Source organism: Dermacentor andersoni, chromosome 7 (genome assembly GCF_023375885.2).
Source record: "Dermacentor andersoni chromosome 7, qqDerAnde1_hic_scaffold, whole genome shotgun sequence".
NCBI lineage: Eukaryota > Metazoa > Arthropoda > Arachnida > Ixodida > Ixodidae > Dermacentor > Dermacentor andersoni.
Window position 1 is genome coordinate 37,672,507 of NC_092820.1, and position 23,069 is coordinate 37,695,575.

The 23,069-nt window shown below is 52.4% G+C and overlaps 1 protein-coding gene, 1 long non-coding RNA gene and 2 other non-coding genes across 4 annotated transcripts; 2 read left to right on the top strand and 2 right to left on the bottom strand.

Annotated features, from left to right (window-relative positions):
* Nucleotides 1-12,695: 12,695 nt before the first annotated feature.
* Nucleotides 12,696-15,335, bottom strand: LOC126535402 (uncharacterized). Its single transcript, XM_050182283.3, has 2 exons — nt 15,250-15,335; nt 12,696-15,179 (listed from the first exon to the last, which is right to left on the bottom strand). The coding sequence occupies exon 2, from the start codon at nt 15,168-15,170 to the stop codon at nt 14,130-14,132; it is 1,041 nt and encodes a 346-aa protein (XP_050038240.1). The 5' UTR covers nt 15,171-15,179; nt 15,250-15,335; the 3' UTR covers nt 12,696-14,129.
* Nucleotides 15,336-15,454: 119 nt separating this feature from the next.
* LOC129385893 (uncharacterized) lies at nt 15,455-16,784 on the bottom strand. Its single transcript, XR_008613378.2, has 3 exons — nt 16,567-16,784; nt 15,739-15,906; nt 15,455-15,584 (listed from the first exon to the last, which is right to left on the bottom strand). It is a non-coding gene; the product is annotated as an uncharacterized lncRNA (long non-coding RNA).
* Nucleotides 16,785-21,314: 4,530 nt separating this feature from the next.
* Nucleotides 21,315-21,386, top strand: TRNAT-UGU (transfer RNA threonine (anticodon UGU)). Its single transcript has one exon. It is a non-coding gene; the product is annotated as a tRNA-Thr (tRNA).
* Nucleotides 21,387-21,471: 85 nt separating this feature from the next.
* TRNAT-UGU (transfer RNA threonine (anticodon UGU)) lies at nt 21,472-21,543 on the top strand. Its single transcript has one exon. It is a non-coding gene; the product is annotated as a tRNA-Thr (tRNA).
* Nucleotides 21,544-23,069: the final 1,526 nt, after the last annotated feature.

Genomic DNA, 23,069 nt, shown 5'->3' on the forward strand with positions numbered 1-23,069 from the left:
TGGCGGTGACTGCTGCTGCTGTCGCTGCTGCTGTTGCTGCTGCTCTTTCTTGGCTACCCCCGACTTTACTACGTCTGCCCAGGCTATTCTGTCTTTGGGTTGGGATCGGCGGTGGCGACTCATGCTTCTGTTTCCACTTTCGCTGTTGTTCCCGCGTGAGTGTGACTCATGGCGGCCAGCTGTGCCGCTCGCTCCTGCTGACGTCATCAACGGCGGAAACTCTCCGTATGCTAGTTGTGGCTGTACGCACTGTTCTGCCATCTTGCGCTCCCACGGGCTTTCCGTTACTACGTAGGGAGTTTTGTATTTGTTCTTGCATTCTCTATCGGCTGTTTGGTGTTGTCCCCCACATAGTTTGCATTTAGGGTTACACTCGTGGCCATCGACAGGGTTATTGGCCCCACAATCGAAGCACACTTTCATATTGGGGTTAGGACAAACGTCTCTTCTGTGGCCTATTTTGCCGCACTGTTTGCAGACATCGAAATGCTTGCGGTACAGACTGCACCTCGTTAACACAGGGCCATACCACACATAATTTGGAACCTTTTGGCCTTGAAAAACTAGAATTACGGTAGTCGTAGTGCCAATTCTATGCGCCCCTCTTGCTAATAGATTTCTTGGGTTAACAACGTTCCGGTCAATCTCCGCCGGAGTATCTTCAAAGGGAATCCCTCGAATGATCCCCTTGACCGTGCCATATGGTGTGGTTTGGTACGCGCCTACCTCGTGTATCTTGCCCCCGATGCGGATGGCCTGAATCTTGGCATAGGACAAAGCACGCCCCTTATCGGGCGTACTCACTACCATGATATTCTGGTGTAGGTTGGGCAGAAGGTATCCGCCGCACCGTCTTCTCTCGAAACCCTCGCCGCCGCCCTGGTGGCCGAGGCAACGATCCCAGTCTGCTTTCTTGCGATGTTTAGGCCTCCCCGCGGCCTCACGATCACTTTGGTGTCCTCTCTCGGCAGCACATATGGCATTCGCAATGTGGGTGAAAAAAAAATGATGTAATATTTTTTACTGGGATCTGTGGAAATTTAACGCAACGCTATTACGTGACGAGCACTTTATCCGTTTTGGGTCAGAAGCAATAAACGAGGTTAAACTGGAGGGTAATAGGCAGATAGGTGTTGATTGGGAATTACTAAAACAAAGTTTTAAAATAAAGGCAATCGAAAGAAGCAGCGTCTTGAAATACCGTGAAAACATTAGAGAGAACGGGCTGAAGGAAACACTGCGGAAAATAATTGCGCTGGAAAGCAAAGCGCCACGTCTTTTTAAAGAAGACCTACTTAAGATAAAACAACAGCTGGGACAATTCGAGGAGAACCGCTATCGCGGGGCGCGCGTTCGAGCCAGAGCACAACCATGGGCAGTGGGGGAAACACCCACGAAACACGCCTGCGCGGCGAAACGAAATAGAAGTGATTGAAGAGAATGGCCAAGAAAGGAATAACCGGGAGAGCATCGCACGTGCTTTTCACTGGCATTACGAGCGGCTCTTTGCATACAAGCCAGTCGATATCGAGGCATACAGTGCAAACTATCTCGTATGCCTCAACTATCAGCGGAAACGAAGTCACTTCTAGAAGCATCCATTACGCATGCTGAAATGGAATGTGCAATAGATAATATGAGCCCTAATAAGTCGCCAGGCCCGGATGGTCTTGGCGCGGCCCTTTATTAAGCGTTCAAGAACGAGTTGGTGCCTTTGTTGAAAGCGTTGTTTGACGAAGTTTTTGCCACCAACACATTACCACCGTCTTTCTCTGAAGCCCATACCGTCCTTATTCCTAAGACGAACCAAAAAGCAATGCTGAGGCTAGTCACATCATACAGACCCATTTCCTTGACCAACACGGATTACAAAGTTTTAATGAAAGTTCTTGCAAGCCGGTTACAAACAATAATTAAGGGTCTTGTAGGACCACACCAGACTTGTGGTATAAAGGGACGCACTATCGCGACAAATGTACGCACGATGAGAGGCGTCTTGGAGTGCTGTGATAATTTTCAATATGCCATTGTCATTCTGCAGATAGATTTAGAAAAAGCCTTTGATTTTGTTCCACATGAAAGTTTGTTATTAGTTCTTGAGCATGTGAATGTAGGATCAATCATCGCTGATGGGGTAGCTCTGGCGTACCGGAACTGCTCAACACGGCTGATTAGTAATAAGACACTGGGGGCCCCCATTAAAATAGAGCGTCTCGTGCGCCAGGGGTGTCCTCTCAGCCGGCTTTTGTTTGCCATCTATCTCGAAAGCTTTTCTTTGGCAATCATTCAAAATAGTAGCATAAAGGACTTCAAACTCATGGAAGCCGAAGTGAAACTCCTGGCATATGCAGACGATGTAGAGGTGTGCTGTACAACTAAAGAAAGCATTACAGAGGTAACAACCATTGTTAAACATTTCGGAAACACAACAGGGAGCGTTGCAAATTGGAGTAAGTGTCTCGGTTTTTGGCATGGTGAATGGCAGTCAACACCGCAAACGTTCGCCAACATTAGATGGATTAAATCCCCTGCTAAATACTTGGGCGTTCCGCTCGAACATTACCGGCTGTACGACGACTACTGGCTCGAAGAGACCGAACGACTCAAGGAAAAAAACAATAAATTGGAAAGGTGCTCATCTCTCAATGTTTGCGAGATCCACTGCATCTAACTTCTTTTTAATAAGCAAAATATGGTACGTTATGCAAGTTTTCTGTTGCTCTCGTTTAAATGTGCAAAGGTTCCATAGAGTTTTTGCTGTGTTCATTTGGGCATCAGAATGGGAGAGGTGCAACCGTACGAACTTGTTTAGGAGAGTCCAGGATGGGGGCCTAGGACTGTCAGATGTTTTTGTAAAACAGCTAGTCAACCCGTTTACTTTTTATCGAGACGTGCTTGACCCCTTTCTGCGCACAATATGCCAGTTACGACTAAGCAAGCATCTGCCAATGTACGTGGTGTGCAATTTAGGTATGCCTGGTGCTCTTCGAGGGTACCTAAGGGAAGTCATTGACAGTGTACATTTTCTGTCCGTGCGATTTTCTAATGATTATCTTTTTTCGACGTCGCGGACAAAATTGTACCGGGATATAGTTGACATTATTATGCCGGTTCCGATGTACAGAGCCATAAACAGTGCAGGACAGGGAAACAACGTGTTAAAACGTGTTAAGAAAATGCAGGTGCAGCCAAGCACTAAATCCTTTTTCTTTAATTTACATACCGGAACTCTGCCGGTACGGGCCTGTTTACAAGAGAAGGGTTTTTATTTACCTTGGGGAGCAAACTGCCTTATATGTAAACAACTAGAAACAATTGGCCATGTTTTTTCCATTGTTGGGCAGGGGTTTTCTTTTGGGACGTTTTTCAAAGAACACTACAGAAAGAATTGCCTTTAAGTCCATTGGGTATTAGATTTTTGACGGTAGAAAACGAAGACGGGATGGGATGCCTTTGGACCTAATTATGCTAATGGGCCTCCACTGCTTATGGCGGGCTCGAATGGCCGGGTTCTTTTGTGAGCCTGACAGCCGGCCTGCGTGGCTGCTCTTCCGGGAAGGTATTTCTGAGTTCATTGATAATTAAAGAACACGAATGTCCTCCCGATTGGCTGGCGAGGATTGAGCCCCTCGCAACATTAAAGGAATTTTAAGCCTGACATGGCCAGCCACAATGTGACTGACCGCCCAACATGCATGGGCACAAGCTTGAAACTGTAATTGTGTATAATTATGTATCGCTTACCTTAAAAAATATGGTGCCCTTGTGTTTGCCATGTGAAAGTTCAGGGAATAAAGGAAAAAAAAAAAGCCATAGCTCAGTGGTAGAGCACTGGTCTTGTAAACTAGGGGTCGTGAGTTCAATCCTCACTGGTGGCAGTGCACACTTTTTCTATTCACATAATATATCTGCGTGTAATGCAAACGCCACACAGCTGAACCGTTTTGTGCGCCACTTCACGGCGCTGTCATAGCTCAATTCTGCTTCCGGCAGCCGAGCTGAGTGGTCAGCGGAATCATGGGCTGCAGTGGAGCAGCGACAGCGGCCTCTTTTGGCCGTGGAATCAGGTTTAGCAACGACGAAGAAACCTAATACCAGTTTATTTTGCCTCGACTGCCAAAAGGACGAATTGTGTTTGAGACACCGTGTTTCTACATAGTTATGTACGAGCGAGGCCGTATACGTTCGAGGACTTTAGGGATCCTCTTACGCCCACGGGCCTGCTACCGGAAGTTATGTGCCTTGGGGCGTACTAAGTGGATCATGTCTGGGCAGTGACCCTCGGTGATGCTGCTGCAACAAAGCGACTGTTGGCCTTGAAACAGATTTAGGTTAAGGGGCGGCGATGTGTTGTCGTCGACCCTCAGGACCAGCAGGTGAAGTTCCGGCTTCACTGGCTGCTACATGGTGTGGAAGATGAAGATGTGCGGACTGCGTTGGCGCCCTTCGGCAAGGTGGTTGAGGTGAGCCGGGAGAAGTGGTGTGTTCAAGGCGTTGCGGAGAAATGTTCGACCACGAGGACCATTTTTCTCAAGCTGAAGGGCGGACTGAAAGTGGAAGATATTACTCACCAAATACGCGTAGCCGGGGAGTTGGCCTTGTTGGTGGTACCCGGTCGTCCGATGCAATGCCTACGCTGCCAAGGCACGGGACACGTCAGGCGGGACTGCAAGGTGCAATGCTGCTCGCGTTGCAGACGCTTCGGGCACGTCGACGCCGACTGCGTCAAGACTTACGCTACTGCGAATAGCCCAGTCGCGAGTGAAGAGGCAGCAGTACACGTCATGGATGCAGTCGAGACCGAAGACACTGCTAAGGGTGCCGGAGAACAAGTGCCTCCAGCAAAGACAAGCACCATGATGGTGCCGGAGGTAGCTGACGCCAAGGTCGTCCAAGTCGCTGAGCAGGTTACTGGGCCTGCAAGGGTCGCCAAGGAGAAAGATCCTGCGAAGGCAGGCGCTAGTGAAGCTGAACGGGACGACGACGAGTCAGCGATGCAACAGGGCGAGTCCGCTAACGATGGGGACCGGGCCGCTGGTCTCGGTGCCACATCCAAGCGCCCCGTGACGAGGCCGGAGACAAGAACAACGCGGCATCCAGCACTAGTGAGGGGCCGCCGGAGAAGACGCCTCTAGGGAGGCGGTCGGTCTTCAAGCCTAAACCAAATGTTCCGCTCGAGAGAAGGCTTGGTGACAAAGTGCAGCAGACGAACACCACCGGGAAGACCGAGGATCCCGGAGGCGGCTAGCCGAGGGCTGGTCGTGAAGGGTAAGCACCATGCTCCGGGCCTACCTTATGCCTGTGGGGCTTCGGGCTAACGTGCCCGGACCCGGCTAGCTAAGGTCTAAGGAGACACGTAGCTCGTCCCCACTCCGCAGCGCACGCAAAGGGGCGCCGCGGCGGGTTCGCTGACTCACCGGCAAGGCGTAGAGACGACTCCAACCGTGGCACCAACGAATGGGGGTTTATTTCCTGCTATGTACAAAATGCGAGTACAATACAGGAATACGGCACTGGGGTGGCAGTCGCAGACTACGGGTGAAAGCTCCCGGGAAGTCTGCTCCGCCACGCTGGCTCTTCCGAACAGGTTCGCCACACAAAAGGGGGCCGCCTTGCTCAGAGGGGCGCGGGACCAAGGGGTTCCGCACGTCCGACAGCCATGAGCACCGAAAGTCAACCTGTCCGGGCGAAAGCGCCCGCGCACCTCCGATGCTGAAGGAGAGAGAAACCGAAGAGAGGGCGAGAGGGGCCCGCTCCTCAGGCACTGTTCTTACGCGCGGCGCACGGCGTAACGTGAGCCGCGCGCGCAAGCAGCAGGCTCCGCGTCGCGCCGGCGCCCGCGGCCGCGGGGAATGTACGCTATCCAAAATGAGGCTTGGAACTGCGTGTCCCCAGCGATCGCGCGGCCCAATGGCCCAAGTCGCGCGTGCACAGGAGACAGGGGTCCCAAAAGGGGTCCCCACATCCCCCCCCCCCCTCCTGAAGACTCGGGCCGGCCCATGAGGGAGCCGACCGGAATCAAAGGCAAAGCTGACGTGTGACCTGTTTTATTTTCTCAAGCGAAAATGTCGAAGTCGAGACTCTCGCTCGCGGGGTCGGTGCCTCCGGCTTCCGGAGAAAGGACGGAGTTGTGGAACGGCGCCAGCGCCGTCGCCTGCTGCACAGCTGCCGTGATGGTCGCCGCGAACACAGGGTCCGAAGCGAGAGCGCCGACAACGGAACGCAGCAGGGCCGGGTTGACGTCCGGGTCCGTGTTCTGCAGCACCTGTGGGGCTGGATCCGTCCCGGGCTCCTCGCAGCTGGCTCCGTCCCCTTCACGTGAAGCTTGTGCACCGCGCTGGAGTCATGGGCAGCACACAGCCGCAGCACACCGCACACGCCGCAGTACACTGCCGAAGGGTCCGAGGCCATGACGGCTCCACCCGAGGCCTCGACCATGGCTGATAGCGTGCGGCCGCGAAAATGCGTGGTATCTCTCGCCCGCTCACGTGGTTCTCCACCTTTCTTTGCTCCTTCCACCGTTTCGTCGACACGAAGCAAAGTGGTGCTTCGGAACCGGATTGGAAGGCCCAGGTAGCGACATGGCGGCGTGGAGGCAAGCGGGCAGCTGGCTGTGGAGACACCGGCAGCGACCGCACCTGGAAGGATGCGGAGGTGGTTACAGCGCCAGCTTGCGCAACGGGTCGTGCTGTGGTCTCAGGAGCGAGTGCGACCGCAGTGGCTTCTCGAACGGCTTGCGACTGGAGGCGCCCGCGGCGGCGGCGACGGCTCCCGCGAGACCCGGGCGAGTCGGTCGTCGTCCTCGAGGCGTGTTGCGACGGCTTCATTGTTGGCGTCCGTCTGGCACCACACTGACAATCAACACTTCACACAACTAATCGCACTCCGATCATAATAACACTACAAGCAAATCTCACCTTCCGCTGACAATGTTCACACACAGAACACGCAGAACACGAAGCTCACACTGCATCCGTCAGCTTGCCAATCACGCATCGTTCTGGCGCATTCACCTTTGCAGGCGGGTGCCAGAGGGAAGGAGGATGTTCACCTAAAGGGGCATATTGGGCTTATGGTAGCCTCATGCATCCCTCCGGCCAGCGCTGAAACGCTAACCGTGTCTTTCATGGCACTCGAGCGCCACTGGAGCATAAAGTTCACCGGGCGCGAGCAGTAAGGCAACGGCTAGGTCGGCTTTCACAGCTCACGCCGGCGGGCTCACGGATCACTTTGGTTCACCACGGCCCTCAGCAGAAGCTGCGCAATAAAAAGCGCCTTATTCGGCTAATGAGTGCCTTTTTTCCGCTTTAACGCGTGCATTCACGCTATAGTCACACCTCTCCGCTTGCCAGCTCGGCGGGGAATAAGGTCCCTCTGCCTACCAGCGAGAAGCGGCGACTAAGAGCGTTTTCGCAAGTTATACCGGCGAGTGCGCGGATTGAGATCCGCCGTCTTGCTCGGTTGCGCTTGCTGTGTCTCTTCCTCTTCCCAGTTGCTGCTTCTGGCAACGAAAGGTTTGAGGTCAGAAACGTTCACTGGACCGCCGGATGGTCTACCGTTTGAGTCCACCAGCTTATACACAAGAGGCGACATTTTGGTCTCCACTCGGTATGGGCCCGACCACTTGGCCGACAGAGAGGCTGAGATGCCCTTTGTTGCGTCACTCAGCACATGATTGCGCCTGAGGACGAGGTCACCTACTTAATAATGTACCTCTCTATGCGACCAGTCGTATTGTGCTTTTTGTCCAGCGCGTGCTTTCGCCAGGTTGGTGCGGGCATGAGAAAGGGCCTCGCTCATTCTAGCGCGCACTTGCACCGCGTAGTCGGAGAGACCCGACGCAACGGCGCTCGCCCCGCTGCCGGTTCGCAGAACGCGATCCATAGGGTTTGGCAGCTCTCTCCCGAAATTGAGGAAAGCGGGCGTGTACCCAGTTGAACGGTTCACCGATGTGCGCAAAGAGAAACCTATCTCGCGGAGACAGGCGTCCCAGTCCCTGTGTTGCCGGGCAAAGGCCGCGAGCAAGGGCTTCACATTTCGGTTCATCCGCTCGGTGGGATTGGCCTGAGGGTGATAAGTCGTTGTTTTGCGGTGCTTTATGCCAAAGGCTGCACAGACATCGACGAACACCTTGGCCGTGAAATAGGACGCGTTGTCAGTGATCAACTCCGCCGGAAAGCCAAAGCGGGTGAATACCTCGAGCAACTTGTCCCATATGACGCGTGCCGTTAGCTTCCGAAGGGGAAATAGTTCCACCCACTTCGTGAAATGATCTGTGACGGCCAGCAGGAATGTGTGACCTTGCCGGCTTCTTGGGAAAGGTCCCATTACGTCACAGGCCGCGATTTGCCAGGGTAGCTGGCTGTCGATCGGCTGCATGAGGCCGGGGGGTTTGCCACCACGGGGCTTCACAGTCTGACACACGCGGCACGAGCGAGAATAATGAAGTACATCACGCTTCATGCCTGGCCAGGTTGCGGAGCGGCTCAACTTAAGATAAGTCTTACGGCCACTCGCGTGTCCGGCCAACCGCGAGTCATGGAAATAGCTCAACGTGGCCCTCCGTAGACTGCGGGGGATCACCACCTTAAAGGACTAATTAGGAGCCTCTTCAGATGGGATATAGCGCAGGAGCACGCCATCAGCATCCAGCAGATACGAATACAACGTACCTGCAGCAATACCAGCTGCGTCGCACCCGGCGCCAACAGCAATACCAGCTGTCAATTTGCGCCCATCGGCGTTGCCGCCTCGCTCCCTTTCGGAGCTGTGCTCTTTTTCGAGCTCGTCAGCGAATTGCTGACAAAATGGGTCTTTCCGCTGAGCTTCCAGCAGCTCCCGTCTGCTGAATGTGATACCCATGGACGTTACAGGGTCCAGCAGGTACGCACTTTCGCCCGGCGACGGCGGCTTATAGGCCGCACAGCCGCCTGAACTCGCTCCTTCCGTGCCATTGGAGACAAGGGCTCCGGCTTCGTTCAGAAGCGTTGTCGCGGAGGGGTGCCGGTCAAAGGTGTCCGGGTCTGAAACGGGGGCGCGCGACAAGGCGTCGGCCACCACGTTTGTGCTCCCCTTCCGATAGCGAACAACAAAGTTGTAGCGCTGTAACGTCAATGCCCAGCGCGCGAGGCGGCCTGAGGGCTCGCGCAAGCGCTTCAGCCAGGTGAGCGCCATGTGATCCGTTTCAACAACAAAAGGCACTCCGTCGACGTAGTGATCGAACTTACGCAAAGCGAACACTATCGCTATACACTCACGTTCGGTCACGGAATAGTTACGCTCTGCGGGCGTCAACGACCGGCTGGCAAAGGCCACTGGCCGAAGAACGTCCTCATGTTCTTGGAGCAGCACCGCAGCTATACCCAGGTCGCTCGCGTCAGCTTGGACTACGAACTCCCTGTTCAGGTCGGGCAGCTTCAGCTCGGCGGTGTCCACAAGAGCTTTAGAGAGAGCCCTGAAGGCATCATCTTGCTCCGGACCCCAGCTCCAGCTTGTAGACTTCCTCAACAACGAGGTCAAGGGAGCCTGTAGAGCGGCGCAGTTTGGCACAAATTGGCGGTAGTAATTCACCATGCCCAAAAAGCGTCTGAGGGCCTGTATGTTAGCGGCGTTGGGTACCCGAGGATAGCTCGGACCTTGTCCTCGCTCGGCAAAACACGGCCTCGCTCAATTGTAAAGCCCAGCAGTGAGACACGGGTCTCTGCGATCTGAGTTTTCTTCGGGTTCAGAGTGATCCCGGCAGCGTGCAGCCTTCCGAGGATGTCCTCCAAGTGGCGGAGGTGTTCCTCAAAGGTGCGAGAGAAGAGGACAATATCGTCTAGGTAGGCTAGGGCGTATTGCCATTTTGCCCTTCCGAGAACTCTGTCCATCAATCTCTGGAAAGTCGCTGCAGCACCCGAGCAGCCAAAGGGCATGCGAGTGAACTCGTACAAGCCTCTATGTGAGGTGAAAGCGGTTTTGTCCGCGTCCCTTGGCTCCATCTGCACTTGCAGGTAACCGCGGCTAGCATCTAGAGTGGTAAAATAATGTGCACCACCTAGGCTCGCCACGATTGAGTCAATGCTCGGCATAGGGTAAGCATCCTTCCGAGTGACTTCATTGAGTCGGCGGTAGTCCACGCAAGGACGAGAGGAGCCGTCTTTTTTCGGGACCAGCACTACCGGAGAACCCCATGGACTATTAGATCGGCGGATTACGCCAGTCTCGATCATTTCGTCCATTGCGAGGTCGATAGCTTTCCTTTTGGCCACACTCACGGGCCTGGGATTGCATTTCCACGGTAGCGCGTCGCCTGTGTCGATCCGGTGTCGCACAAGAGTGGTGCGTCCCGGCCGATCTGTAAACATCGCGTGAAATTGGTTCAGCAGCGATGACAGGCGCGCCTTCTCACGTTCCGACAAACTGCCAGGCAAAGGCGGCAGCGAGCGGTTCGTTTCGCCGCGCGCGCTTGCGATCGTAGGATTACATGAAATCCGATCCGCTAGCGCTGCGCTCGGCTCGGGAGAATGAGTCTCGCAACGAGCTCTGCCCGCTTCGCTGGCCGACGAGGGGCCGCGTACAGCGGGTTCCGTGACAGCCGGAGTCTGGGGGGTCAATGGGACTCGCCCCTCCTCCTGCCATGGTGCCGCGCCTGGGGCTCTAGGTGCCACCGAAGCGACAGGGAAATGCGCAAAAGGTTTCAGGGGCGCACCAGGGCCCTCCCTGTATCCTTTGTTCGCAATGTCTATCACGATCCCAGTGCGGGCCAGAAAGTCTCGGCCTACTATCACGGGTACGGACAGACCAGGGAGGTACACGAACCTGTGACGGCGTACACGCTCCTCCCAGCGCACAACCAATCTCGCCGAGCCACACGAGGTAGCCGCACCGCTCGCGAGATGGAAGGCGGTGTTGCAGGCTCGCAGCCGGACTGAGTGCCGGCGTAAGTGAGCCAAAACTTCCTCCCCGAACAGCGAGGCTGTGGCGCCACTGTCCAGTAGCGCTGCAAACGTTCGGCGAGCGATCGTGAGCGCAAGGAAGGGGGCTGGCGACGGGTCATCAATTCCGACCCTACCCGCCATCGGGGCTAAGGAACCCCTTGTTTCAGGCACCGCCGGCGAAGGCAGAGTCACCGGCGGCGCACGCCGTTTCCCGTCGGGCGATTGTGCCCTTCGGTAGCGCGGCGGTTTGTGCACTCCCGGGCAATGTGGCCCGTCTCATTGCACTTGTAGCAGACGACGCTGCGTGCAGGCGGAGCTGCTCGCGGCGCGCTGCGCGCCGGCGGTGGTTTCTGTTGCGCCGCGTGGGCATTGGTATCAGTTTCCACCGCCGGGCCGCTTCGGCGGTCCCAGTTTCGTGCTCGGCCGGGCTGGGCAACTGTGTGCGCCCGCCTGGCATACGAGTACGGGTCAAGAGCGCGGTCGGAGAGCTCCCACGCGCCTCGCTCCGTTTCTCCAACGAGGGCTGCCGTTGCGTCGGTTAGCCGGAAAGGGGCGGGCGTAAGCACGTTACCGCCGTTCCAAGCGCACCGGGGTTCAAGGGGCAACGATGCTGGCGGCGGCGGGCGGTAGGCCCGCGCGGCCAGAATGTCACCCTGAATACGCTTCGCTTCAGCGGCCAAATCGTCCAGGTCGTGGAACCGGCCGTTTCGAAGGTAAACGGCGAAGGTTGGATGGGCTTGCCGAATCACCCGCTCCACCTTTTCAGAGTTCGACGCCGAGTGCTCTGCTAGGAGATAAAGCTCCTGCATGGCTCTCACGTACTCGAGCAGAGATTCGTCCCTGTGTTGGATTCGAAGCTCCAACTCGCGCCGCATGCGTCGCTCATAGTCAGGAGGGAGGAATTCATGGCTGAACAGCGTCCTAAACTCCTCCATGGTACGAGCGCGCTGTCCGACTAGGCGGTACCACCGCGCAGCTTGGGCGGTCAGCGAGACAGGCAGTATGGTGCCTATAGGCTCCGTGCAGTTACCCAGACGGCGATATCGTCGGCTGACTGGTAGCGCCACTGAGCGGCCACGAGATAAACTGTGGTGGGAGATGTGCGCGCGCGAATTCGGCGCGGGAGCTTTGCGAGCCATGTCGAGCGGCGTGCCCACGTTACTGGCGACCGGTTTCGGCGAGCTTAACGACCTAAGCTGTTTTTTCCGCGGCGGGAACCTTCGTAAAGGACGACTCCTTTTAGAAGCCGATCATGTGTATGACGTGAAAGAGCTGCTGCATGATGGAGGTTCGGAAATCACGGCAAAGTGCATACCGCAAACCAGAATCAACGCACCTGCGAGATCTGTCAAGATTGACGTAAGTTGCCCAAATATTAATTGTATTGTTTGAGAGCTGAAAGTTAAATTTTTTAGGTTGACAAAAACAGAAGGGTGCTGGCGGCGAGATGCAATTGCCAGGCAGGAGTGGCTGGAAAGTGCAAACACGCTGCTGCTGTCGCGCTGTTTGTGCACACCACCACGTGCGACAGCAAAACAAGTCGACCACGAGCATGGGGCGTTCCTGCTTCCAGGAAATATTACCCCAAGCACTCACTAGTCGAAGGCACCTTGAAAGAGCCAGGTAGGGTTTCATCACAATGCTCATCTGACTGAAAACGTTTATCACAAGGTTGGCAGATTGAAGAGCACTTACTAATGACCATGTTTTTACGTTTCAGTACGTGCCAAGAGTTTTCCCGTCACTCACGTCCTTCAATTCTTTGATAGCATAAATTGCCCACTAGTGGATGCCCTACGCGCAGAATCCCAAAGCTTACCTCCTGAGCCCACACAAACCATCTCTCCTGGGTCACCTTCATTAAACCTATTTGACTGGGAACGAAGTTACCAAATATTTCACTGCTTTTCTTCTGAGCTGCACGAGGGCAGGCTCATTCTGAAAAGGATCAACTTCATCGAGAGGTTAGTAATTTTTTTTACCTGCACGACTGACCAATGCTTTTCATTGTAGGGTAGTCCACCATTCAGGCAGAGCTAAATGTTATATGAATTGCATAAGCATGCAGAATTTCCGATCAGTTCTTCTTGGCATTCCCCGTGTAGGTTGCCTGACCCACTTCTGAAAGTTTACAGAAAATACGTGGCAATTGAACCAGGGGATGTCGCCACTTTGTGTACACGGACATTGGCAAACAAAGCTCTCTGGGGAAACGAAAGGTTTCCCAGAATTACTGCCACAAAGGTGTGACACATCGTTTATTTGGAATGGACAGAAAAGCATTTTTCTCGGTACATTGAGTGAATATTCATTATCAGTGATAAAACTTTGCAGGCACACAGGATCCTGACTTGCCCTGAGGAGGGCCTTCATGACCGTGCAAAGCGCATGGTAATGGAGGTGCCCTTCAGTGGTCCCTCTGTCCAGTATGGAGTGGCAATGGAGCCAAAAGCTCGTGTAGCATTTCAGAAAGAGTATGAGGTGACAGTCGCAGAATTCGGATTAGTTGTGTGCCCCGAGGAGCCTTGGCTGGCATGTTCACCTGACGGCATATTTAGGTAAGGAGTTCCGCAAACTTATTTTGTTCAGACCACACCAGCGTGTTTTTTTTTTTCAGAGACAAATATGGAGAAACGATCCTGCTTGAAATAAAGTGCCCGTACAGCCGTAGAAACACCACACTGAAGAATAAGCCCTTGCTAAATTACTTGTGTGGCGATGAAGTCATCTCCCTACGACGTAGTCATCAGTACTTCACTCAAGTTCAGATGTGCATGCATGTGCTGGGACTCGATGTGTGCCACTTTTATGTGTACTCGAGCGCAGACATGCTAATGATACCTGTCAAGAAAGACAGTGACTTCCTGCTGTCTGCTGTGCCAAAGCTAAGGCGCTTTTATTTTCAGTACTTTTTGAAGGCATTACATGAATGTGCAGGCCTATGAGGCAAACCCAAAGAATGAAAATGTGGACTGCAAAACAAAACCGCACACACGTGAAAGGGCTGGAAGCATGCCATTCCTGTGTATTCAAGCATAGACACATCAATAACGTGGTCAACTTCCTGTCATCTGCCCTGCCAAAACTGTGATATTTTGATACAATTAGAGATGTGCTGGCTGATACTTACACCAAAATATACATATATGTGGGTTGTGCAATAAATACACTTCATATAACGTCCTTTGCAGGGCAAGTCCCCCTCTTCATTCACTGTTTTGCAAAGATAGGACTTTTCAAATTGGTTATTATAGCTATCATATGCAGGATTGCATCTGCATAAGATGTGAGTTCACACGGAATCTTATGTGTGATATCAAATATTTTCAGTCGTTGTATGACCCTCTCAACATGTATTCGTACTGACGCAGTTTCATATGTTGCATTTACTTCCGATTCAGTGAACTGCTGACTACTAGCAAACGGTGGCATTACCAATGTCGCTTTCTGGGTACCGACACCTGTCTTTATGCCAGGAAAACCCTTGTCTGCTAACACCAGGTCCCCTGGCTCTAGTAGTGACAGAAATCCAGACTCAACAGTTGCCACTGAATCTGTAGTCCGTCCTCCAAATCCTTTTGAGACAAAAGTGACCAGGCCATTGGGTGCAATGCCAATTAAATATTTGATTGTATGCCTACTCTTGTAATGTGAATACCATAGGTTCTGTTTTTCCACTCCATTTGGGATTTCAGTTTCAAGCTCCGTGCAGTCAATAATTACTCTACAACTTGGGTAGTGCTCCTTGAATGCAGGTGGCATAGTTGACTGAATAACATTTCGTGACGGCCAGTAGACCCAACTTTTTGTGGCCACATTCAAATTCACGAGCATTCCCTTGAAGATTCGTGCTGCTGTAGTTCTGTGCACATCAAAAAGAGCTCCAAGGACAGAAAATGGCATGCCATGCCTCAACTTCATCAGAAATAACAGAAGTTTGTCCTCAATGCACAACTCGCTCACGGCCCTCCTCATGGGTGGCAAAACGCTTAAAAGAAGAGCAAAAATGTTAAAACTGACAGCTGTTAAAGAATGAAACTTCTCTTCATCTTCGGTAACTGAGCTGTGACCAGCGAAAATGGGTTGTTTATATAAAGGCCCACAGCTTTTGTCAATAAATGTAGTGCTACATCTTCCCACGCCTGTAGTGGACACCTCCTTGTGGCTAATATAACATGATGCATATTCATCGGTCAACTCAGAAGTGAAGGTGAATTCACTGCTGAAGGACGAGTGTCCATCTTCTGTCATTGTTGACACCTGGAAGCAATAAGTTAAAAGACAATTACTAATCAATACCCCAACCCTGACATAGGATATGCTTTCTTACGTGAACAAATCGCAGGCCAGAATCAAAGAGAGCGCCTTGACTGCTGTCAGAAGACACTGGACTGTTGTCGCTGCCAGCAGCTTGAGCCTCCAGAATTATGGCCTCCACACTTTGTTCGTGTACATTAGCAGCCTATGAAATGTAAATGAACGAATAAATGAGCATTTATTTTAGTTTTCGCTGCACAAAAACCGTGGACGATGAAAACAGGGCCTGGAAAAAAGCGGGCTTCATCGCCCACATAAATTAACTTCATTACCGCTTCAGCTGCTTGTCCATGCACCTCAGCAGTCTGCTTGTCCAGCAGCATCCTTTGCTCTTGCCTTCTTCTTTTCCTAGTGGGATTGAAGTGCAGTTACAGAATAAACAGAGATTTCAATGTTCACCTAGTCCAAAGAGAGTTGAAAGTCGCATAATATATCACACAGATCTTCAGTAACTGTGAGCAAAGAGCTCTGTATGATGATGTTAATGTGGATCCCTTCTTACCTGACATAGCGGTCTTCAGAGAGTGGGCCAGGTGCTGCCCTGTATGTAGCAGGAAATATGGAGGGGTAGTAGGCTGGATGCCCCTCTTCATTCACCTTTACACCGCCCACAAAGTGTTTGCTGCAGATCCTTGTGTATGGAGTAGGTCACCAGCCTGCGCCGTCCTTGCTGCGAACAAAACAGTTTGTGTGGGCAACAACCCCAAAAACAAAAATCGTAAACTGTGTGGTCTGACGCCTCGAATCGACACATGTGTCATGAAGGACCTCGTAGTGGAGGTCTCCCGACTAATTTAAGCCACCTCAGATACTTTAACATGCACTGACATCGCACAACACACGCGTTTAGCGTTTAAAAACACCTATCCTCCTCGATCAACATCTCAACCTCATCGTTAAACGATACCTGTGGTGCCTAAACTGTTTGTGCTAGACTATCGAAACGCAGCTGCTGCAGGCGGGGCCGAACCGGCGTCGTCGGGACAGTAGTCTGTCCCGACGACGCCGCTACGATGGCGGGGCAATAACAACACAAAAATGACGCAAACCCTAACACATCAGGCCAGTTAAGGCTACGTGCCACGAAGCAAACGCTAAGATGTAGCCAAAATTGCATATTCTAAGCTCTGTATGTATAACGGGTAGTGTTTACAACCCTGTTAGAGTTTAAGGCGAATAACAGGCGATCTCATTCCAACTTCGCATATGACTATCAAAATAATGCATTGTATCTCGTACAGTAATGTGAAGGAAGCATCCTGAACGATAAGCAAATGAATGCAACAACATATGAACGGCGCACGTTTGGTAGGGTGCTGCTGCGACTCACTTTTGTCGTCGGACAAGAGCAATCCAGCGTTCCCGTCTCTTCGCTTCGTACGGCTTGCTGGGGAACCTAAAAAAACTTGTTCCAGGCGAGTTCGCGTAGGTGCTGTGGCAATTCACAACGCAGCAATTCACGTTAGAACGCGGCATGTTGCTGTTGCAATCCAAGACCGACGCACTCAGACCGCTCAAACACACACGCTCGGAGAGCTTCGCGCGCGCGTCTCCCACCAGCTCCTCGCATTCCGCCGCGAGGGGCGCCCTCGTCTGCGCCGCAGTTACTCCTGCACGGAGCCTATAGTCACGCTGTCTTCCAGCCCCATCGCTTTCTGGTATTGGCATAGAGACTCCAGGTATTCCGTAGCGCTCATGCGGTCTGAGTAACCGCTGTACGTCGGGATATGTACCTTGAAGTTGCTCGGCAGGGCAGGCCTAGGGGGACTAGGGTCCACCACGGGAGGCCTGACGCTAGCCTGAGATTGCGCCATTTCCATCAGCGATGATAGCAACTGCGCGGCTGCGTTGTGCAGCGGCAATTGGTCCGGGCGAGGCTCACAGGGTGCCTGCCGGGATGTGCCCGCTCGTGGCCCTAAGGGACCGGCGAACGGCGGAGAAATGTCGTGCGAGCCTATGGGAGGCCGGCCGACGGTGCTGCGAAAAGGTTGCCCTCCAGGCCAACTGAGGCCGGATAGCGGATCGCAGTCACCGGCGGAGCGGGATGGCTCCTGCTCGGCAGAACGCCGAAGCAGCTGAGCAGTTAAAGGGCTCACGCTGCTTGGACCGTAGGGTGCCGCTGGGCGAACGGACTGACCAATGGGCGTCCCTAGGGGGTCGCACTTGGCATCCGATAGCATGGGGTTGCCACGAAGAGCATCCCTGAAGCTTACAGCATTGTCCGCTGCCTCAAACGACAGAAGGTCCGCAACCAAGGACTCAGGCTGCGACGGGGGCCGCAAAGGGGCCTGCTCCGACGCCATGCCGAAGCCCCACGTTGGGCGCCAGATATGTGGGTGCACCCCGCTTCTCAGGCACTGTTCTTACGCGCGGCGCACGGCGTAACGTGAGCCGCGCGCGCAAGCAGCAGGCTCCGCGTCGCGCCGGCGCCCGCGGCCGCGGGGAATGTACGCTATCCAAAATGAGGCTTGGAACTGCGTGTCCCCAGCGATCGCGCGGCCGAATGGCCCAAGTCGCGCGTGCACAGGAGACAGGGGTCCCAAAAGGGGTCCCCACATGCTTTAGTTCAGCATGGCTTCTAATCCGTCGCTCGCTATTGGCACACTAAAGGTAAGAGCGTTGGCGGCTAGGCGTAGGCAAAATCAAGTCCTACGGGTGGCCACTGACAACGACCTAGTCGTTCTAGCTGTCCAGGAGACAAAGGTTGACGGAGAGGACAAGGCCGGGAGCATGGTGCGGTGTTTCATGACTAGATATTATGCGGTCATGGGCCACGCAGTAGGGACGTCCGCCGGTTGTGTTCTGTTTGTTAGGAAATTGCCTGGCCTTGTTGTTAAAAATGTATTTTCACGTCAATGCGGAAGGATTGTTTTTTGTGACTTTGTTTTTCGTGACCTTGAATTCAGAGTCATGAGCATATATGCGCCGAATGCTGTGGAAGAGCGCGCCTCATTTTTTGCGAACCTTTTCCATTATGTTAGCACTGATAAGTGCATGGTTTTGTTGGGGGATTTCAATTGTGTTTTAAGGGCTCGGGATAGAGCCAATATTGCTGGTATTCGCGATAAAAGCAGTGGCGTGTTGACAAAGCTAATTACTTATAATGAACTGGACAATGTTTGTGAGTGCCTGGAGGGGGAGGGGGAAGTCATGTACACGTTATTTCAAGGTAATAGTCATGCGCGGTTAGACCGCATATACGTATCGCAAGGCATGATACCAAAGTTCCATAGTTATTCTGTGGCACCAGTATCGTTTTCAGATCACTGCTTGGTGAAATGTCATATAGGCACGGAGAGGAAGAAAGAAGATTTTAATTGGGACCTATGGAATAAGAATGCCTTACTACTAAAAGACGAGCCATTTGTAGAGCCAGTACATGAGGCCATCAGGAGAGTAAGTGAGGGAAATAGTGAAGCAATAACAGAGAGCTGGGAATGGTTCAAGCAAAACGTAAAAAATGAAAGCTTTGAAAGATCGGGCTGCCTAATGTATGAGAAGGAAATGAAAGAAGGGCTTGCGAAAGATACTTAAGCAGCTGATAGCGCTAGAGTGCGAAGAGCCAGGTGCGTATAAACAAGACGTGCGAACCAATAAAGATAAAATCGAGCAGCTTGACAAGGAACGGTGTGAAGGAGCGATTGTGCGCGCAAGAGCAAATGCATTAGTAGCTGGGGAGACGCCCACGAAAAGGGCGCTTGGAATTGAAAAAGCGCATGGTCGATGGAATCACGTCGATAAGATTCTATGGAACGGCACAATTGCTGAAGACAGTAAGAGCATAGGCCAAGAGTTTTTAGAGTATTATCAGTCGCTCTATGCGTTTCAAGAAGCCAATGTAGACGAGTTTGAAAAGTTTTTTTCTCGGTCGCATGCCGTCACAAAAGAACGAACAGAAGGGAAAATAACAGAAGGCGAAGTTCAAAAGGCGATTGATGGTTTGAACCAAGGCAAATCGCCTGGACCTGACGGCCTGGGCGCTTGCTTATATAAAGCTTTCAGGAAAGAACTGTCGCCGTTGCTAACAAGCCTGTTTAATGATGCGTGTGTTAACAAAGCTTTGCCGCCTCTTCCTTTGGCAAAGCGCATACCATACTCATCCCTAAGAGTGATCAAGGGGACAAACTTAGGCTGGTGACATCTTACAGGCCGATATCGTTAACCAATATTGATTATAAGATTTTTATGAAGGTTTTGGCAGCGAGACTTCAAAGCGTCTTAAAGGAAATAGTTGCTGGTCATCAAACTTGTGGTATCAAGGGAAGGTCGATTTTTTGAAATATTCACACGATGCGGTGCGTGCTCGAGTGCTGTGACGTCATTTCGGGCGGAGTAGCAGTGCTCCAGCTCGACCTTGAGAAAGCCTTTGTGTCTCTCATGATATTTTGTTTGCCATTTTCGATCAAGTTAATGTTGGTTTCACAATCACTGAGAGAGTGGCGTTGGCGTACCAGATCTGCACAACACGCTGAATTGTGAATAAATCATTGGGGGCCCCCATTAACCTCATGCGTCCCGGCGTCAGGGCTGCCCCCTCAGTCCTCCTTTGTTTGGGATGTACATAGAAGCTATGTGTTTGGCCATAATTGAAAATGATCAAATACGCGGTTACAGCTTGGCAGACACAGAAGTCAAGCTCTTGGCATATGCAGATGACATCGCAGTGTGTTGTACAAGGAAACAAAGTGTGACGGAAACGATGAGGGTAGTGAAAAAGGTTTGTGATGTGACGGGCAGTAGAGTGAACTGGGGGAAGTCGCTTGGTTTGTGGCACGGAGAGTGGTCTTCGGCCCCGGACAATTTTGCAAATGTGAGCTGGATAAGAACCCCGACCAGATATCTAGGTGGTCCCATGGACAGCTACAAAAATAGCGATGAATACTGGACGAATCAAGCAAAAGAAACTAGAGAAAAAGCAGAAAGGTGGAACGGCATCAACCTGTCAATTTTTGCAAAGGCAACTGCGTGTAACATGTCTTTTATTACGAAGTTGTGGTACGTCATGCAGACGTTGTACTGTTCAAGAGTAAACGTGCAAAAGCTTCACAAAGTGTTCGCCATTTTTTTCAGGGGTTCTACCTGGGAGAGGTGTAGCCGAACCAATCTGTTCAGGCACGTGAATGAAGGAGGGGCTGGACTTGGCGCATATTTTTGTACGACAGCTCTTCAACAGATTTTTGTTTTTTCGGGATGTGCGTGATCCATTTCTGCGTACGGTATGCCGGCTAAGGTTGAGAAGCGCTTTGCCGGCACTTATCGTTAGTACTGATAGTATGCCGGGAACGCTTCGGGGCTACCTTAAATAAGTTGTTGATAGTGTGCGCCTTCTCTCTGTTCGTTTTTCGTTTGATTATTTATGGTAAGGTAAAAGCAAAGCATTAATACAGATGTTTGCGACATTGTATTTCCAGTGCCATTGTACATAGTTCTATACACTGGAAGACCAGAATAGGATGTCCTTAAGCGAGTGAAAAAATGGAGGTGCCTACGGGAGTAAAGACACTCTTTTTTAAACTACACACAGGAACACTCTCAGTGAAGACATTTATGGAAGAACGTGGCTTCATTGTACCCTGGTGATCGCACTGCTTGATTTGCAAGCAAGCTGAAACAGTAGACCATGTCTTTTTGCATTGCTGGGCCGGGGTGTTCTTCTGGGATGTCCTACAACGAACAATGAAGAAAGAGTTACCGTTAAATCCGCGTGGAATCAGGTATCTGGCGGTAAAGAATGAGGACGGGGTTCCCTTCGACTTAATAATGCTGAATGGCCTTCTTCACAGTTTATGGCGTGCAAGGATGTCTGGGTACTACTGTGACCCACACGCTAGGCCTGCGCGTACGTATTTCAGAGAAAGCATGTCTAGATTCATTGAAATAAAAAGTACAAGATTGTGTACCCGAGTGGCTGTCGAGGATAGAACCTCTGACAGCACTGAGAGAATTTTAATAAGACAACGCCAGTCCTTATTGGACTGATGGCATTCATCTTTTGTTCAAAATGTTTTTAGTTGTTTTGTAATTTTGTTCTGTATTATGTCATCTGTACAATCTCGAAGGCCGGCAATAAAAAAAAGCGCTGCCATAGCTCAGTGGTAGGGCACTGGTCTTGTAAACCAGGAGTCGTGAGTTCAATCCTCACTGGTGGCAGTGCATACTTTTTCTATTCACACATTTTATCTGCGTGTAATGCAAACGCTAAGTGGCTGAACCGTTTTGTGCGCCACTTCACGGCGCCGCCATAGCTCAGTGGTAGAGCGCTGGTATTGTAAACCAGGGGTCGTGAGTTCAATGCTCACTGGTTGCAGTGCATACTTTTTCTATTCACATATTTTATCTGCGTGTAATGCAAACGCTACATGGCTGAATCTTTTTGTGCGCCACTTCACGGCGCCGCCATAGCTCAGTCATTCCGCTTCCGGCTTTCTAGCGAAGCGGTCGCGGGATGGTTTGCTCCCACGGAGCGGTTTCGGTGGCCCATGCGGGCCGCGGTAACAGGTATTTTGCTTCTACTATCGAAGATTATCAGGTTATTGTGCCCGATCTGCGATACGGACGCATCGTTGCGAACACCGTTTTTATGCACGGTGACCGAAGAACCCGGCCCTACCTTGTCGAAGACTACCGGGACACACTGGCCATTTAGGTGCGCTCCCCGACGTTTTGGCATTGGGGGCGTATCAGATGAACCGCGTGTGGGCTGTAACAATGAGGAGTGCTGACGCTGCTCAGAAATTGCTCACCGCCGTCAACGTCAAGGTAAAGGATCGCCCATGTTTGCTCATCGATCCAAATAACCGGGAGGTTCGCATAAAGCTACACTGGTTGCTGGACGGCGTGACTGACGAAGACATTCGTGTGGCCCTCACACCCTACGGGAAAGTGCTGGAGGTGACGCGGGAGAAGTGGCGGGTGCAAGGAGTCACTGAAAAGGGCTCGACGACTCGCTCAGTGGGACTGCGATTGCATGGCGACGTCAAAGTCGACGACATTCCACACCAGCTCAAGATAGCCGGAGAGCTGACTCTCGTTGTTGTTCCAGGCCGCGTTCCGCTGTGTCTGTGCTGTAAGAGCACGAGCCACATACGTCGGGACTGCAAAGTGCCGCGCTGCACTCGTTGTCGCCACTTCGGCCATGAGGACGCGGAAGGCCCGAAGACGTACGCCAGCGTGACCGGACCAGTGCAGACAAACGACGCATTGGACCACCTCACGGATGAGGCAGACACAGTGGAAACAGCAGGAGTGGGCCGAATCCCGACTACCCAAGATTGTATGCCGAACACTCTACAGGACGCCCTCCTTGAAGCACCAGTTAAGCCAGAAGGAAGCCGGGCTTCTGCATGAAGTCGTGGAAGATCGGAGCAAAAAGGCTGCTTCAAGTAGTACCGGCAACAATTTTTCCGGCAGAGCTGTAGAGACTCCCACCGAGGAAGTGCCGTGGCAGAAATCGATAGCGACAGTGCCAGTGCGACCATAAAGCGGCCCCACGAAGCAGGCGAAAAGGAGAAGGGGCCCAGCGCCGTCGCAACGGACGAGCCGCCTGCGAAAACGACTCCTGTGCGGCATCTTCCGCTTCGGCTACGGCCGAACACTTCAACGGAGCGCAAGATGGCGGAAACTCCACCTTTGCCGCCCTGAGTACTGCACCGTGACAACGCACCGAGGAAAAAAGCGCGTTAGTGAGGTGAGCGTCATGCCCCCGGGTTTTCACCGCCTCGCAATGATGTCAATGGTTAGGTCAATTCGTGTGGCCGCTGTAAACGTACGTCGACTTGCCTCAAGGAGGAAACAAAGTCAGCTGTACCGACTAATTAGCGAATAGGACCTGGA